Source organism: Grammomys surdaster, unplaced genomic scaffold (assembly GCF_004785775.1).
Source record: "Grammomys surdaster isolate TR1022 unplaced genomic scaffold, NIH_TR_1.0 145, whole genome shotgun sequence".
Classification (NCBI taxonomy): domain Eukaryota; kingdom Metazoa; phylum Chordata; class Mammalia; order Rodentia; family Muridae; genus Grammomys; species Grammomys surdaster.
In genome coordinates this window covers 4941299-4960484 of record NW_021604603.1, presented here as the reverse complement: position 1 = coordinate 4960484, position 19186 = coordinate 4941299, and the positions used below count along the sequence as shown (strand labels likewise).

Genomic DNA, 19186 nt, shown 5'->3' with positions numbered 1-19186 from the left:
CAGAGCAGAAACATGGCTGTCCGTGTCATTTATACCTGCCCACTGTTCAAACTCAGGCATCCTGTTCTGCGGGCTGTTCCCATAGGGGAAGAGGTTCCTGTATCACAGGATTATCACTGACATTGGCCCAATACAAAATAATTATACAGGGGATTCTGAGAGCCAACATAATTAGTCCAATTAATCTCTAGCGATGAATTATTCTGTTCGATAATCGTCTTCGGAAGCAAAGGATTCATTAGCATCCGTGGTTGACAGCAGGGAGTCAAATGTCCTTTTATCTCCTTTCCCTGTCCCTGACATGATAGAGTGAAATTGCCTCTCACATTGATAAATTCTATCTCCATTAAGAAGAAGGCTGGGAAGGGGAGTAGCAGAGGTTGGAACCTGTGTGTGAGGTTATGTGTCTGGCTCTCCACACACTTCTAACCTTGAATTTAAGGCCTCAGTTTATCCAGGGAGTCAGGATGGGAATGGAGGGCAAGATCTACAATCAATTAGGGTTTCCGAGGAAGGCTTTCCAGTGGCAGATAATCCCAGTGTACCCACCAAGAACCCCAAGCATCTCATGGAAGCCCTGTTGTCTTCCCTTTTGTAGAAGCCATTTATAGAAAGCTACTGGTGGGGAGGCAAAGAGTAGACACCGAGGAGGATGCTTTGTCTGTGGAGCTCAGTTTGCCTACGTTCTGAGAGAGGTGTGAGAGCTCATGGGAGTGTTGGTGGATGCTCAACTAAGGATCTCAGAGCATCTGGGCTGTGGGATTTGCCTGCTAAGTGTCTGTATACTGTATACTGTATACTCTACGGCTTCCTTATTGGGCTGCCCAAGACTTACGCTTGCCTCCATCTCAGGGGCTCTTAATTAGCCTGTTCTCGAGTCCTTCTTTCCAGAAAATGAACATTATATGCTGGTATAAGATTTGCATTTAATTTCAGAGTTTCTAGACCCTCTGCAGCTCCTTCAGCTCATGGATTCTTTCCTCAAGGGATTTGCGCTCTACAGAGTAGAGCTGGTAAGATGACAGAGTCAACTTCAGCGTTGTCAACACTGGGGCCAAACAACCCTCTATTGAGGGTGCTGCCTGGGACATCGGAAGATGTTTGGTGACATCCACAGCCACTACATACTTGATGCCAGTAACACATCTAGTCGGAAGTGTCTCCAGAAGTATTTCTGTTCTCGGTTGAGAGCCACTGTACCTGAGTCACAACTGAATGATCAGCCCCAGAGCCCAGGGGAGTGAGTTTGTGAGAGAAGGCTCTCAGGGACCTCCCTGATGACCAGTCTTGCTTGGTTTGCTCACTTGTTTTCCCAAGAGTCTGGCACAGTGATGGTGCTGAGAGCGTGCTTTCTGACAGGTGGATGCATCCAGGGAGGCCAAGCCTCCCAAGTTGAAAGCATAGCATAGACAAAGCCACAGAGGTGGTGGTGCAGGTATCTCCAGGGAGTGCAGAAGAGCTACCTTGTCCCTGGTCCCTGGCTGAGGAACAGAACCATGGGACCTCCTTTCCTGCCAGGTGAGAGGATGGTAAATAAGAGAGGAAAGGGAGTGGCTTTCTGAATCTTCCATTAACTGGTCACAGCACTCAGCCCCATAACCTGGATATGGCTTAGGATTCTAAGCACAGCCCACCATAAGGCTCTAACTTAGCACCTGCTCCTGATGGGGCAGACACGTAGCTTCCCCAGCTGTGGACCAGGGGCCCGTGTCAGCAATGGGGAATGTTTGGCTTAAAGCCGACTCAGACAGGAAGCATGAGTCTTTCTTGGTCATTGGTCACAATTTATGTGCTGTGGCTTTTCCAGGACTATATGTCCTCTCCCTCTTCCCTCTTCCCAACCCTGTTCTTCTTGGATGTGGAGCTGCTCTACCTCTGGAATCTCTTCTCCCAGCTGTCTCCTTCATTCATTTATACGTACGTTCACTCGTTTGCAAACGTTTAATGAGCCTGTGTTGTCTCACTGAGGAGGCTCTCACTACAGAGTGGCTTGTATGGGCAGGAGACTACGTTACCACACGCTGAGCGCTGAGTTGTGGGGAATGGAGGATGTGGCCAGAGCCAAGCATTGCCTAACAGCTGGCTGAGTGAGGCTCTTTAGAAGCCTTTTAAGGGAAAGGGCCATTGAAAGAGGGGAATTAGGGTGAGTGACAGATAGCTCAGTTTAAAAGTCTGGGTAGTGAGTTTTATTGTAGTTTTTCTCTGTGTGTGTTTAAAAGTTGTATGTCCAGTAAAATATATGTCTGCCTGCCTGGGGACAATTGCTCTGACTCCCAGGTAACAGGGATCTGTAATGGCTCAGGAAATGGAGGAAAATCTTTAAAATGAGTTCCTGGTCTCCATTAAAAGCGTTTATGGTGTCTGGGGAGGTATTTCCCACTGATTTGTACCTGGGAGAGTGTGGAGGCTGGGATGTCAGAGAGGAAGACAAAGGCGTGTGTGTGTGTGTGTGTGTGTGTAGTATGTGTGGTGTGCTTATATATGTTTTTGTGTTATGTGTGCACGAATATGTGTATGTGTGAGCACAGAGACAGTGACTATAGGAGTCAGGTGTTCTCTGGGAACATGGGGCAGAGCCGCGGAGTCTTCCTGGAGGAAGGATCTGAGGCAGAGTCCTGGGTCGGGCCCCTGCGGAAAGAGAATGAAGGGCAAGGTGGTCTCCACCTGTGGGGAATAAAGCCTGTCACAGCTGGAGAAGCTGACAGGGTCAGGCTGCTGCGTCTGGAAGGGATGAGCAAGGGCTGAGACTGGAGGTCTGGCAGCCGGCCTTGGACAAGGTCCCTGAAGGAAATGAGCTGGAGAGATGCGGTGGAATGGTGGCAGTTCAGGAGAGAGAAGGCTGTAGGTGACGAGTGGGTGTGTGTTTGTGCCTGTGTGTGTGTGTGGGGGGGGTATCCTTACTCATTTGTTAATCAGTGAGCAGGAAGAGCCTGGCAGGAAGGGGAATGGGAAGAGTTGGGGATCAGAGACACAGCTCCCTGCTGCAGCCCACGCAGCCTGAAGGGTTCTTCTCAGAGGCCTCCACTCAGCTGAAGCTTGCTGCTCAGCAGACAAGGAGTTCAGGATGAACGGGTGGAAAGCGGAGCTGGAGTTCACGAGGAGCTCTCAGCACGGCTTCAGAATGGACACTGACAGGAGGAGGAGCCCCTAGTGAAGAGCACACATCCAGGCGTGGGTGTGAGCACCTCCACAGACAGTTGTACCCTGGGTCTTAACAATCACCACACACACACAATTTAGGTGGCTTCTGATGGTAGTGTTTTTCTAAGGGACTTTAGGGAAAGTTTGAGATTGTTTTTAGTAAACAGATGAAAGGGTGGATTCTGAGGTGCACTGGTGAGAATTTGAGCTGAGTCATGAGGCGTGCACGAGGGAGGAAGGATGTATTTTTTTTTTTTTACTGTAAAAAAAACTTGAGTATGCTGGCTGGTGGTGGCAACACACCTTTAACTCAATAAGGCAAAGGCAGGCAGATCTCTGTGATTCAAGTCTAGCCTGATCTACAGAGGACAGCCAGGACAACACAGAGAAACCCTGTCTCGAAACAACAACAACAACAACTATAGTAGTCTTGTTTGTGAAGTGTCCTGGTTGACATCTGGAGAAGGATTAGTTGAAGTTTATGGGCGCTCAGGCCTTACCCATGGCTTTTTGCTGTTTTAACATTTTTATTTGAAATAGCTGTATACAAAAGGTGTGTCGTCTCTAGGTAGGCAGTCTTCACAGCAGATTTTGTTAATTGTGCTAGAATTCTTGCGGCTCAGCTGACAAGATGTTTCTAGCAGTCCCAAGACAAGGGCTTCCTTTCCCTTCCCATGTCCCCTTAATTCCTGTTTTTCTGCCCTGAGTCAGGTAAGAAAGGGTCTGACCAGAGGCCTGGGGATGTGTTGATTTTACAAGTCTGCACTGAAGATCAACTGTGGTGGTTTGAATGACCTATAGGCCCATAGGGAGTAGCCTTCTTGGAATAGGTGTGGCTTTGTTGGAGGAAGTATGTCACAGGGGGTGGACTTTGAGGTTTCAGATGCTCAAGAGTCACTCTCTCTTCCTGCTGCCTGCTGATCCAGATGTAGAACTCTCAACTACCTCTCCAGCACCATGTCTGCCCGCATGCCACTATGCTTTACACCATGATAGTAGACTAAACCTCTGAACTCTCAGCCAGCCTCAATTAAATATTTTCTTTTATAAGACTTGCCATGGTCATGGTGTCTCTTCCCAACAATAGAACCCCGACTAAGACACCAGCAGTAGCCTAAGTACAATGTCGGGTCTGGGCACTCAAAGATGGATGGCATATGGCTTCTGCCCTCAGAGCCAGCAGCTGTGTAAAGAGGCATGGGTCAGAAAGGATACACAGGCTGTGGTGGAACCTGCTACGGGGATACAGAGAGAGAGGTATCATGTTGTATACCAAGGGGAAGGGCGGGATGAAGGACAATCTGTGTTCTCCAGGGGTCATTCAGGCTGCCTTTCCTGGGCATCTGCTGCTTGATCACCAGTGACGCTGGCATTGGGTAGGGCTGTCGGGAGGGTAGTGTCACAGTAGGCAAACCAGTGGGCATTACTGGGGACTGCCACTGCAGAGGTGACAGGCACTCCTGTTTGTTTGTTTGTTTGTTTGTTTGTTTGTTTGTTTAGTAAGGCTTGCACTGTGAATGTAGCTCTGGCTATCCTAGAACTTAGTAGGTAGACCAGGCTGGCTTCAAATTCAGAGATCTGCCTGCCTCACCTCCCACGTACTGGGACTTAAAGGCTGCACTACTGCGTCTGGTACAACATGTGCTCCTTGATCAACGGCTCAGTGATAGAAAACTCTAGAACCTGAAGAAGTTGTGTGTGATGTGGGCCAGGAAAGTTTCTGGGAAGAGATGTGACCTGAACCAGGGATTCTCTTAAGCAGGGAAGAGCCTTCAGATGGAACAGTGGGAAGCTCAGACGGGCAAGGGTGCAGCAGGGAGCCAGACTGGGTGGATGGGTGAAAGGATGGGCAGGTGTGGAGGGCGTGGAGAAATAACACATCAAAAAATTATAGCAGAGAGCCTCAGACTCTAGGCCAAGGTCCCTAGAGTCATCTGGGGTCACCTGGGATGCTGAAGTCTCAAAATGCAAAGATGTCAGGTTCAGTGGATGGACCTGTTCTGTGACTCCACAGGTGGTAGGTGACTGAGGTGTTTGAAGCCACCCAAGTCATCCCCCAGCCTCTAGCCTGGACTTAGTGCTTCTGCATGAATATCTTACTCCTGAGTGTGTCCTCCAGTTTGTCGTCCCAGTGGGAGAAGGAACACACACTCAGGCTAGGCTCAGTAGTCCCCAGGAGTGAAGCCTGAGCCAGCTGTTCCCATGGCAACTACCTACAGGTACCTGGTCTCCTGGTGTATGGAACACAAGGAACTGGAAGCGGGGAGCAGCTCCCCAGTCATTGCCGTGAGCTGCCCTAGTCAGAGCATAGCAGAAGTGAGAGCAAAGCCTTGCCGTTAGAACCAGGGACTCTCCTTGTTCTTTGGAGGAGGGAAATTCAATCAGCGTCAGACAGCTGATTCCCTGGCTCTTCTGGAGTCCCTTTGCACCCTGCTCATTAAACATAGATGACCCTAGGGAGGGGGTTCAGGGGTCACCAGCTGCTGGGACTTCTGGCCAGAGATGGGCTGAAGATCATTTTCAGTGAGAATGTGGTCATGACTGCATGTGTCCCCTGGCTGCAGAGGCAGAAGGGGTGGGGGGCTGGGAAGGCTGGCACAGCACAGTCGGCAGCATGTCTCCCCAGAGCAGGTAGGAGCGAGTCAGGAGAGCCGGGACTAGTCAGGCTCTGGGCTCTGTTTCTTGTTCATTGAAAACAACAGAGGGGTGTAGTACAGGCTTCACAGGGATCCCGTGCGGTGAGCACTGGGGTTGGAGTTGGTGAATTTGAGTTCAAATCCCAGCCCTGTACCTCACAGCTGAAAGCAAATGCAAACTGCTAATCAGGCTCTCTGTGGCAGGATAAACTCCCACAGAACATGTTTCACAGAATATTGTGGGAGCTTTAAAGGCTTGAAGTGTGTGAAATACTTGGCACACAGTAGGCATCAAATAGGCGCTGGTTGCCACCAAAGGTAGAGAGACAGATGGCATAGGTTCTGCCAAAGTGTTGCTGTATTTCCAAGAATCGAGGTTGGCCAGGCCTTGGGTCCTACCCAGATAAACACACACACACAGACACACACTCACACACACCCTGACTCCTACACACACACAGACAACATATACATACAGAAATACATACATGTACACATATATGTGTGTGTGCACTCACACACACCTTGATTCCTAACAGAGAGACATACACAGACACAGAAATACACATATATGTACATATACATACACATGTGTTTGCACAGACGCACACACACACACACACACACACACACATGCCTCCATTTTCCTCCTGATTACTTTCTTTAAGAGCTGCCTTCTCTCATCTTTAAACTAATCTTCAGGGCCAGCCGACCATCCTCAAGGCCTCTTGAGCAACCTGGATGAGTCCAAAGGGTAGAGAGACACAACAAACGACACCTGGTGGCTTTTGTTAGTCCCTCTTGGGCAAGGTCTCCCTTTTCCTGTGCTGTGAACAGGCACTCCTGGCTCTAACTCTCCAAGGCCCTGGACATAGGGTTGTTAGTGTGCTTTGCCCTGTGTGGGTGCCTGGCTAGTCTAAGTGATATTCTGCCCATGAAATATGACTTTCCTCCACGTACTTGTGTCTCCTGAGAGGATTGCAGCAGCAAGAACCCAGGTTAGACTTTTCCACAGCCTGGACACATCTGGGCAGCCAAGCCAAAGTGGGGTTATGAGGAAGGAGAAGGCCCTCCATATTGGAAAATACATTGTCCTTTAACTCAAATGCAGGTTGAGAGGCTTGGAATGTTCAGGGACCTCTATTCAAGTGGCTACCCAGACTAGGTGCTCAGCCACTTCGGTAGGTACATGGCTGCTGAGCTGAATGCAGGCTCTGGAGGGCTGGGCATGGGCTGGTGGAAGGCCTGGGTATTCCCCCATTACTTCTTCCTGGTTTTGCCCAAGCCCCACTGATGGGGTTCCCTATGAGGCCCCACCTGCCCTTGGAGGCCCTCTGGTTCTGCAGATAACGAACTCACATGTCCTTCTTGTCCTCCCCTCTCTGTGACCCTCTCCCCTACTCTCAACAGTGTAGGGATGGGCTTAATGATCTTTACCTGGAGAAACTGAGGCCCAGAGAGACTAATCAACTTGCTCACAGGCCCCAGAAAATCCTGTGACTTGGACACAGAGCTTCTGCTCTGAGACCGGAGTCTGTGCTGGTGGTGTTCTCCTTCTAGCTGTAGGGGATCCAGGTTCCTCAGGGCAGAGACCAGCTAGTGAGGACAGGCCTGGGCAGGAGAGCCTTAGTACCCCCCTCTCCACTCTTCCCTGTGAGGAAGCAGCAGGTGAAGGCACTGCTGTTGCTGCTGCTGTACCTCCAGGTGGCTCTGTGGCCCAGGTTCCCAGGCTGCCTAGGGAATCGGACAGAGAGAATTGTGAATGTTCTATGCAGGCAGTGACTGGCCTTGGCTTGGCAAGCAGGCCATACAGCCCCGCCTGCCAGGCGTTCTAGGAAGCTTCTTCTAAGGCCAGAAGCTTTGCAGGTTGCAGAGCTGGGACAAAGCCCAGTTTGGGAGAAAAGACTCCCTCGAGGAAGTGTTGGACAGGAGCAGTGGCTGCCAGTAAGGCCTGCAAGACTGGCAGGCGGCCCTGCATCGTGGAGGTAGAGAATTCTTGGCCTGGCCAGTGGCCCATGACTCTCCTGTCTCCTGGCAATGATTTATCTCATTCATCCCAGCGTGGAGGACAGGCCTCATCCTGTGGTCTGTGAAGACTCTGACTCCAGCACGCCAGTCAGGAGGAGTCTCGTGTGTCCTTCCGGGTTGTCCTTGTAGGCATTGGTAATTTATTAAGGAAGGAGGCAAGGACTTCAAAGGGAGACTAGAACCGAGGTCTCTGCAGTGCCGTTTCCTTAACTGTGTGACCTTAGAGAGTTCACTGGCCTCTCAGAACCAAACACCTGCAAATGGGGATAACAATTTTTCCTTGGGACAATTCTCCCAAGGACAGAATGTCGCTCCACGTTTAGGGCCAACTGCAGCACATAGAACCCGCCCAGGAAATGACCTCCTTTCTTTCCAACCTTTACCATCCCCAAGAACACCATCTCTTCCACAGACCTTATCCTTCCTTACCATGGGGTTCTCTGTCTCACAATTGAAAGTCTTTCTTAAAGCTAACAGCTTGGCAACTCTGCCTTGTGCCTAAGCCCTGGGAGTGGGTAGGTGGGCGCTCCCAAGCCTTTGTCTAAGGCATGGAGGGTCACCCTGGAGGTACTGACAGATGGCTGAACCCAGAGGTCCTCGGTGATAGCAGCTGAGGATCAGTAACACAGAAGGCGGTCCCAGGAGCTCCAGTTGTCCGGGAGGCAGCCCAGCCCCAGTGTCAGTCAGCACCACAGCTGAGGTGGGTTGGGGGAGCTGGAAGAGTAAACAGTTTCCATGGCTGGGGGCACCTCCTTTTTCTGGGGCAACCCTACCAAGTCCAAACTTTGTCCCCAGCTTTCTCCCTCAGAATCTTTAAAATCAACCCTACACCCTCCATTGTCAGGCCTGGTTTGAGGTCCACAGGCTGTCATCTTGACAGAGTCACTGCCACTGACAGGTTCTGGGAGGAAGGGTGCCATCTTTTAGGAACAGGTCTGAGGGAGAGACACCCTGTCCTTCAGGGAAAGCTACATAAAAGGCAGCCACACACACAGCCAGGTCTTACCTTCTACTCCTGACTGCCACTAGGACCCTGGGAACCTGAAGATGGGTGTACCCGTATAATGGACTGGATTATGTACAAAAGCTGGGACATACAATGTAATCCCACCCAGGGGGCTGATTCTGGAGGAATGAAGGGAGGCTCAGGGCAGGGGGTGTGCCAAACTTCTGGAGAAAAAGCTGGTGGCATTATACAGTCCCACTCCAATGGATTCTGACATGCCACACAGCACCTAGCACTTTCAGGAATGCTTTGTAGCTGGGCCGCAGTGGCTAACATAGCCAATGTGGCAAGGTCACTGGCGAGTACTTGAAATGTGGCTAATGAAATCGAAGGAATTACACCTTAATTAGTTCAAATATAAAAGGTGTTCACCATTCCTAAATCAGTAGGAAAACACATATTGCCTCTCTGGTGAAATATCTTGGCACACTGGGCTAGCTAAGGTGGGATAGACAATAGCAAGTGTTGCTGAGGCTAGGCAGCAGCCAGAGTACAGACAGTTTGGGTGACAGTGTAGCCATTCCTCAAAGTGTTAAACACACAATTACCACATGATCCTAAGTATATCAGGAGTATATAACATATACGCCTAAGCTTACACTCAAGCGAAATAGAAGCAGATGTCAACACATGTGTGAATTTTCATGGTAGAATTATTCATACTGGGCAGAAAGTGGAGAAGAAGCAAATGTCCATCAAACAATGGCTAGATAAGCAAATGTTATCCACACCATAGAATATTATTCTGCCCTGAAAAGGAACAGAGGTGTGAAACATATGGCAACATAGACCAACTTGAAAGGCAGTGCAAAGTGACAGAAGCCACAAGAGTGTGTGATTCTGTTTATATGAAGGATCCTGAGTAGGTAGATCTGCAGAGCAAAAGGTAGACTAACTAGTGTTTGCCAGGGTTAAGGAACGAGAGAATGGCAGGTGAGTGTTTAGTGTACAGGGCTTATTTGCGGGGTGATAAAATATTTTTGAAATTACATGAGTGATGATGTGCAAACATGCTGGAAGCTGTGGAATTACATATTTTAAAAACTGGAGTTTATAGCGTTTGATTAAACCTCGTGGACATGCCTCACCGTCTCTAGCGCGTGGCGCCAGTATCGGGCGAGGCTAGAACACCTGTTTTCACGTTTTGGCTTTTGCCATGTGCTGCTGTGTCATCCTGAACAGCAGTATCAGCTGCTCTGAACTCTGGTTTCTCGGCTGTAAATTTGGGGTAATAAATAGACCAGCCCAGGAGTATCATGCAACCAACAGGGTTCATATACATAAAGGCTCTAGGACAGTACCTGGTATCAGAGATGAGAAGAGTTAGTCAACAACTAGCATTACTAGGGTCATAACCAGAAATCCCCCAGGCCTCTTGCAATGCTATTCACACCTGAGCCCAGCCCCTCTCCTCTTCTCTGGATTCCCTTGCCTGCAGATGGCTCTCTGCTGTGTAAATTGTTGCTATAACAACCATTCCCGGTTCCCAGAAGCAGCTGCACAAGAGACATCATCAACATCTTCTGAGCAGGGTATCACAGGAAGGCTTTGGGCATTGTTAAACTAGAAAACATTTCCAGTAAAGGTAAACCTTGAGGGTCACTGGGCAGGAGATCCTGGGCCTGCCCTTAGCAGCAACCTTTCTGTGTGTCTAAAGCAGGCAGACTGTCTCCTCTGCCGGAGGCCTGCTTACAAGCCCAATCCAGCATCAAATCTTTGAATCCTCTCTTATTCTGTAACCTGGTGTTCAAAGGAAAAGGGATGGGAGGAATTTCTTCAGAAGTGTAATAGAAAAAGATAAAAAAGATAGACCCAGCCAGGTGGCAGAGGCACACGCCTTTAATCCCAACACTCAGAAGGCAGAGGCAGGTGGATCTCTGAGTTGGAGGCCAGCCTGGTCTGCAGAGTAAGTTCCAGAACAGCCAGGGCTGCACAGAGAAACCCTGTCTCAAAACAAACAAACAAAACGGGGATGGGGGTGGGGGAGAAAGACAGACAGACGGACCTTACAACAGTCATTCCAAACAGGGTCTTCTGGTCTCTTGACCCACAGTACTAATTGTCCTTAATCTAGCAAAGCCTTCCCCAAGTACAAGTCATTGAGAAGTAGCTGTCCCCTGGGCCTGTAAGCTTACTCCGCAAGCTCTTTCCAAAGGCTGCAGCGTGAAGCTGGGCAGCACCAGCATTGCAGCCAGCCCTGTAGAGATCCCTTTCTGCCTTCAGCTCACTGCAGAGAGCTCCTCTCTTCCCAAAAGGACCTCAATGGGGCATAATGGAAGGAGTCTGTCCTCCTACCTCTCCCAGAAAGCCACCTGCCCCAAGCACACTGCAAAAGAGCAGAAATGAGACCTCCAGAGAACAGACTTGGACCCCACATGCTTCTCCAGGGTGAGCTGGATTCTCTCTCAAACTTTGGCTCTGGATACGAGCTTGCCAAGGGAGTCTGTGGGTCTCCAGAGCCTACTTCTACCTTAAGAGTTTGAAAAATCCCAGTAAGCCAGGCCCTGTTCTTAAACTGGTTCAGCAGGAACAGGGCAGGCACTGCCTGTGTAGATGGTGCTTCTCCAAATGTGCTAACCTAGCCAGGGTCAGGGACTGGGGAGTACGAAGGATGTCTGCCTCAGGAGTGCAGCGCCTGCAAAGAAGCAATTCAGAGGGAAAGAAGCCATTGGGAGACTTCTCCCAAGCCCGAGAGATAGACAGCTGCCCATCTTACAGCATTGCGGCATCAATGCAAAGCGAGGCTGCTGGCAGCTGAGGACCCATAGCGCCCCCGTGTGGTTGTTCTCTGCAACAAGCCCTAGAGACCTGACAAGATTTTGGTGGCTGTCTTACTGGAAAGATATAGCAGAGAGCTGACGTGTGCCAGCGGTATTTCTCCATCACTTTGGGTGGGGATGTTGAGCCCTGGTGTTTTGTCTGGTCTCCTGCTCTCGAAGTGTTCACACAAATGCAAAGTAGGACCCTCCAATCACAGCACCTGATTTCGGAGCTGGCAGTCCAGCAGATTCCTGGGAGCCACCTCCAGCCAGCTGAACCAAAATTCTGGGGGTGACACACTGGAATCTATGCTTTAAAATGAGCATTTATACAGACCTCAGCCTAGCACAAAGTCACAGGACCACACTGGCAGAGCTTAGTCAACTACACCACTCCCTTACTTACAGACCAGGAAACTGAGGCCCAGGGAGAAGTCACTTACCCAAGTTTCCACAGCTTGTTGATGTGTTCTCTTGAGACTTTTACCTCAGTGAAGATCAAAACCATTAACCAGGGAGACTCCTGCCTGGAAAATTCCAGGCTGTAATGCCTATCCATCCTTCTCTTGTTTAGCCCCAGGTTTGTTTGTAGTTGTAGTTTTTGTCTAATGTCCCCATATGGCCTATCTGTTTGCTTTTTTTTTTTTTAAGTCCTGGCTCTGTCTGGTGCCTCACAATGGAGCACCCATCAGGAGGACTCCTGCCAGCTCATTGACTGAGTGGGTTCAGGGTTCTTCAGGGTCAAGAGAAAATCCCTGGGGGCTCCTTTGGGGAGCAGGAGTGCACTGAACAGCTACAAGCACAGGATTTGCTGCACTGCGGGGTTCTGTGTCAGCTGCCTCTGACAATATTGTGACGTAAGTGGGGGGATGAGAGGAACGATGAGGTTAGTAACAGAATAAATAGTTCCCTGCCTGCCTGCTCCATGACAGGGGGTGTCTCTGGCGTGGAGGCCTGTCCACCCTGCTGCCTTCTAGGACCTCTGGGGTCAGTGGATGATTTGGGAAGGGGTGGGGAAAGAGGGTAGGGTTGCCCCTCAAACAAGCTGCTGTGCTCTACCCTCAGTCTGGGGTGATCTGTGTCGGGGGTCGCTTGTCAGACTTTAGCTTTCCCTACCACGGTGCCTGAGTCAGCCTTTGCAGGGGTAGGAATGAACCAGGAGTACCTTGTAGTAGCCAGCCTGGCCTACTCTTACTGGAGTTGGTAGATTTTTGTCCTTGAGTGGAAAAGAGGGAAGAAAAGATTCTGATTCCCAGAGACATTTGACCTCACTAAAACACAAAGTACTGCTCAACAGATCCTGGCAGCAATGTGCAAAACTCCCCAGTGTCTTTCCACTGTTTCAGTGAGTCCTGGGAGAAAATGGCCTGCTGGTTAGGGCTGGAATCTTTTTAGGAGCCAGAATTGTGATAGATTTCCAGAATTTAAAAATCAGATCCCTGTACTAGGGATCAAATAGGGTTGGAGAGTTTTCTTCCTCTGAAGAGTTGTTGAGATGTGTGTGTGAGAGAGAAACAGACACGGAGAGGCCCAGTGCTTCCTGTTTCCAGGTCGTTTAGGCTGGCCTGGATTTCTACATGGATCTAGGCCCAGACCATCCCCTGTGGTTAATTCTGGCTGTGACTTACCTCTTCCGCAGATACATCTGAGCCTCCGTCTCAGCCCACAGTACTGGACAGTGAGAAAAAGAGCCCATGCCAGGAGTCGCAGCAGCCCTGAGTCCCCTCTGTGGACTTAGAGGAGAGGTCATTTCCTGTTAGTGTGAGAGGGTGGCAAATGCTCTCAAGCTCCCCCTTGGCTCGCTTCTGTCCCTCCTGGGGGCTTGTACCTCACCCAGCCGTTCACAGGAAAAGGCAGTCTAGAGGTAAGGTGCAGATCCAGCCAGATCTCGATTGCCCTCCCCTGAGCGACATGGATTGTGGGTTCTGAAACATTGGTGAAGGTAATTAAAGCTTCAATAGTCAAAAGTTATTGCAGTTTACTTAATTGCTGGCTAATAATTAAAACCTCACAGAACGTGGGGAAATCTGACTACTGGGTGATGGATCCCCCTGAGCCTCCTCCTTCTAGAACTTGCCTGAATCTGTCGGGGCTTTTACTCTGAGCTGGAGGCTCCCTGTCCATTACTATCTCACATCTCAGCCTCTGGTTCAAGAAAGTCCCTGTAACTAAGTGCATCCCAAAGGCACAACTAGCCCTGAGAAAAGGAGCTAGTCAGGCTTGATAGTGCAGAAGCAAGGTCTGCTGAGTGTATCTCGCTTGCCCTTAGGTCCAGGTGTGAGGGTCTCAGCAAGCAAGAGCATGGTCCCACTTGTTTGTGAGTGGCAGAGCGTGGGGAGCTCCAGCCTCACTGTCTGCCCACCTCTGTCTTCTGCCAGATCCCAGCTGTATTTCCAGGCAGTTTGCTGTGTGCCAGGCACTATGCTAAGTGTGTGAGTGAACGAGGCCCTAAGCCTCACTGCAGTGAGGTCATTCCTTTCTCCATTTAGCAGAAAGGAAAACTGTAGCAAGAGGAAGTAACCTGTTGAGGGTCAGCCCAGCAGCAAGGGGGCAGCGGAGGACCTGGATGGTGGGTTTTCATCTTGACACTAAGAACTGTGTTCTTTTTTGTTTTTGTTGTTTGTTTGTTTGTTTGTTTGTTTGCGACAAGGTTTCTCTATATAGACATGGCTGTCCTGGAACTCTGTAGACCAGACTGACCTCAAACTCAAGAGTTCTGCTGGTCTCTGCTTCTCAAATGCTAAGATTAAATTAGTAAACCACAGCTACCGGCCTAAGAACTATGTTCTTGACACCAAAGTGAAAGTCAGTTTTTCCTCAGTGTCCAATTCTTTAGCTTAGCAGCAAACCCTGTCTTGGCATTCTTGGGAGGCTTGTTCCCCTTGTCTCATGCCAGGTAAGTAGAAGGGATTTGCTCATACCACCCTCCTAGTGCACCCCGGGCCTTCCCTTCTCAGGTGCAGATTGCCTCTTTTCCTCATGAATTTCTTAGTCACGCACTGAAGGCAGAGCCATCCAAACCGCCATGCGTGTGTGTGTGTGTGTGTGTGTGTGTGTGTGTGCGTGTGTGTGTGTATCTACAGAACTGCAGAACACTGTATTGGCACACCTTGGCGAGATGTGCATACTCTGAGGCAATATATTATAATGGAAAGAATGGGGGGTGGAATCCAAACAAATATAATGAATCAAATGAAATACCACAGAGTCATATGCTTACCATCGTGCCTCACGTGGAGCAGACACACGGTCGCTGGCATTGCTGTGTGCATGCACCTGTGTATCAAGTATATTTGATTGTTGATCCATAGTAAGACTCCACAGACAGACAGACAGACAGATACAGACACACGCACACATACACACACGATACACACATGACACACACACTTCATCCTTGAAGCTATGACGTGTTCTGCAAAGACTTAGCTGTAACATACACAAAGGTGTCACATAGGTTGGAAACATCCTGAGCAACACTAGGAAGAGACGCCTCCATCTTTCACATACCTCAGCTTTTTCTCCCAGACCCACCCATGCCGAGACCACAGGGTTGACCAAGACACGGGGAGGCAGCCTCCAAGTTTTAGGTTATGTAAATGTTGCCACAAAGTGACTAGTACTTCAAATCCTTCCACCCCTTCCAGATCTTCATTCTCACTGTGCTCTGTGAGAAAGAGGCAAAGCTTAGGAAAAATAGGCCTGGTGCTAGGGTAGAACAGGGTACAGATGTGGAGGGGTGAGGGTAAGGGGTAGGGTGAGTTTTTTTTTTTGCAAATACAACTTAATGAAAGCTAAACACAGAAAAATTGACCTGAAGATCAGAAATATGAATATCACCCCCCCACACACACACATACACTACATACTACACACACAGTCAGATACACACACACACACACACACACACACACACACACAGAGCAGACCTAGCTGTGGAAATGTAAAATGTCATAGTCTAGATGGCCACTAGGGGGCATTGCTGAGGCACCTAGAGAGCTTTAGGGTGTAGCCTCTACAGGACCATCCCAGCCAGGGCTCTAACATATCCGGTCATTCCTATCTAATCAAGCTTTCTTGCCATCTCTAAGCCTACCATGGGGTCTGCAGATAATTCTTAGCCTCTCTGCCATCCAGATGGTCATGCTCCTGCATCTTGGCTTCCCACCTCTGTGACACATAGGACCGGGCAAAGCCATTTCCAGGACCTTGGTGTCTCTGGTTTTTGAAGAGTTGAGTCCTGGTGTGTGTGGTGTGTGTATGTGTGTGTGGTGTGTGTATGTGTGTGTGGTGTGTGTATGTGTGTGTGGTGTGTGTATGTGTGTGTGGTGTGTGGTGTGTGTGGTATTTGTGTATATTCTACTCTACTCGGTTGATATAGGAAAATGTAGGGGTTGGGGCAGAGGTCTTTGATGAGGCTGGGTTGAGAAGGCGCCATGCTTGATATATTGGGAGTTGTGTATTGTTCTCTGTCACTACCAAGATTCTGGGTTCTAGTTCCCATCATTCCCTGCAGTGCCCAGAAACCTAAAGAATTAGGAATGAAGCTGACCAAAAGAGAGGGGGCCTTTTTTTTAATGCCACCGTATCCAACACACACACGTACAATACACATATGTACATATACATACACATACATACACATTCACACATACATACATATACACATGCACACATACACAAATAGATCCATACTCACACATACATGAACGATTTTAAATGGTGGTAGCTCTCATTAAATCTTGAGATATCATTAAGCACTTACTGTTTGCAGTCACTGTGCATGTTACTGCTGATACAGAAGTGCATCAAAAGAGGTTGACTCTAGCTCTACCCTGTGCTTTATGTGGCCTTGAGTAATTTATTTGATCTCAAAGTGTCAGTGTTCCCATCTGTAAAATGGACCAATAGCACAAATCTCCCATTTTACAGATGGGAGATGGGGTTGGACTGGATGATGTATGCAGAGGACTGGGCATACCCAAAAGCCTCTGAATAACTCTCTGGCACTTTCCTCTTTGGAAACACCCTTTGAAGATATATATACCTTGGCTCATTTCCATCCAAACCACAGAAAGCGTCACCCTTTTGTGAAACCCGTGCTGTGTTCTTGATCTTGTGAATTAAACCTTAAAATATAGGTGTACACTGTCTGACCCTGACTGTGTCCCATGCCAAGCCATCACTTAAAGTTAGGGAGCAGCTTGCAAGGCGACACTTGCCAGGATAAACAGGCCAGAGAGACGACGCCAGGGCTGTGGACAGAGCTCAGACCACTGGCATGGAGGCCTGCCAGCTCCCCTTGTCCCTTGACACCATCATGGAGCCCTGAGTACAGAGGACTGGCTTAAGAAGCTGGAGGGAGGGACAATACCCCAAAGAAGGGAAACAGAGATGGCTGGGCCCAGGATTGGAACTGGTCCTTGAAGAAGGTGTCCCAGAGGCTCTGGGGAGAGCCATACAGCATGGCCCTTCCACCCCACCCAGCCTCTCTTGGCCAGCCAGCCAGTGACAGTCAGCCAGCCTGAGCTCAGTCTTGAGAAAAAAAATACCTCTTAGGGGATTCGGAAATGTTCTCTTTGGCAGCGAAAGGAGCTTGCTCCCCTGCTGAGTCTGTGGGTGGAGAGAGGCTGGGCCTGGGAGTGGGGTAAGGTTGGCTTGTCCAGAGGGCTGGAAGGGTTGAAGGAGGGAGGAGAGGGATGGTCCCACTGTTATCTCCGTCACTACTAACTGCTGAAGCCATCTCTTGAGGAGGATTGGGAAAGCTGGGTTCTGTTCAGTGACAGTGATTTTGGGTCCCTATGTAAAAGGTTTTCCATGGAGCAGGGTTCAAGACTCTTAGTGTCCTCAGAGCCTAGCACAATGCCTAGTACCAAGTTGAGTTGAAGACTTTGGGTTGTTTTTTGGTTTTGTTTTGTTTTGTTTTGTTTTGTTTTGTTTCATTGTTTTAGAGGTTTTTCTGTTTTTCTGTTTTCTTTCATTTTCTTCTTTTTTCTTTTCTCTTTTGAAACAGGGCCTCTACTGTGTAACCTCAGCTGGCCTAGAACTTGCTATGTAAACCAGACAGGCCTCTAACTCACAGAGATTCACCAGCCTCTGCCTTCTGAGTGCTGGGATTAAAGGTGTACCCCACCATGCCCAGCCCCAAGTGGGTATTTGATAAAGATTTCTTGGATGGGTCAATAGAAGGGAGAAGAAGGTCTTTTGAGTTGTTCCATCATTTGGATGCTATTCCCATCCCTGGATGGGAGAAAGTGTGAAGCTTCTCTTCCAGTTAGAGGCTCTCATCTGTCCAGGCTAACATCATCCTGCCTGGAAACCAAGGCTGAGCAAAGTGGTCCTGACTGTGACTGGACTCTGGTCACACCTGTGCTTCTTCCTCAGATGGGATTCTAACTCTTGAATAGGGTCTGAACTGCCCCAGAAAATGGCTGCTCATCTCCCGCTCCCACCAGCCACCTTACCTTTAGGAGGCTGTTAGGACCACCTCTTAGACCTCTCAGAGCAGCTCCGAATGTCCCAACCCTTCAGAACGATGGCCCGTGATATGTTGATGGACTGAAACTGGCCATGTAGGGATAGTTATAGGGTGAAAATAGACAAGTTCTGTCCATCACAGTGTCCCTCCTCCAAGAGCCCTAAGCACACACCAGCATACTGCTGCAGAGGAGGTTTGGGGGGTGGGGTGGGGGTTCCATTTCACTCCACCACAGAAAACCTTGCCTGTGATCTCTGTCTTTGCTGTGAGAAGAACCTCTCCAAACCAGAGGCAACAATGATCAATGAAATATGGTGTCTGTCTCCCCTTCCCTGACTCCCAGGTGCCTTCAGGAAGTCTTTTTCATTCACCACCTCCTTCTGCTTTCCTTGCCAGATCCAGAGTCACAGAGAAAGAGGACAGTACAGAATGTTCTGGATCTTCGACAGAACCTGGAAGAAACCATGTCCAGCCTGCGAGGCTCCCAGGTGGCTCACAGGTAAGTTTGAGCTGCCCTTGGTGATGCGCTCGCTCTTCCTGGGACTGGAGGGCACGGCCTCAGTGTCTCCCCACGCCTCCACAGGGGCATCCCAAGTTAACCAGATGGCCTTGGCCTCTGTGAACACAGGCGTTTGGAGCCCTGTATGCCAGTGCTGCAGGGAAAGGGGAACCCGGCTACAGCAGAAACCCCGCTCAGTCTTGCTTCTGCTTCTGCTTGAGCATGGATTTCACCTGTGATGGTGCCTGGGTATGGGTGGGAAGCCCAGGTGTGCGGTCTGTGATATCTGTTCTCTCTGTGGGCCGCAGGCTCCTCCTCTTTCAAGAGGGCTTTGTTTACTGAATGCCCCTCCTGCTTTTCAGTCCCATCCCTCTGGGATGCTAGGATGCCCCAACACCTGGGCTCATCAGCCCACTGCCAGCCAGGTATCCTCAGGCCTCTTCTAGCACTCCTAAAGGAGGGTTGAGTACCAGTCAGGGCCTACATACTAGCACCCACAAAATCAACCCCGTGGTATCCCTCTCATCCCCCAGCCCTTACAGAAACCCCCAAGCCTCCAGCTAAAGGGTCCACAGCCCTCCCGCAGCCCTTTTCCCAAGAGCAGCATTCTGGCACCAGCCCCTCCGTGAGTCACAATTT

At 49.6% G+C, this 19186-nt stretch overlaps 1 protein-coding gene across 1 annotated transcript in view; it reads left to right on the top strand.

Annotated features, from left to right (window-relative positions):
* Nav1 (neuron navigator 1) overlaps positions 1–19186 on the top strand; it is a 144799-nt gene that overhangs the window by 31279 nt on the left and 94334 nt on the right. The window contains exon 2 of the mRNA XM_028764664.1: positions 18445–18547. Within this exon, the coding sequence (XP_028620497.1) occupies positions 18445–18547 (103 nt within the window). The remainder of the gene's footprint in view (positions 1–18444; positions 18548–19186) is intronic.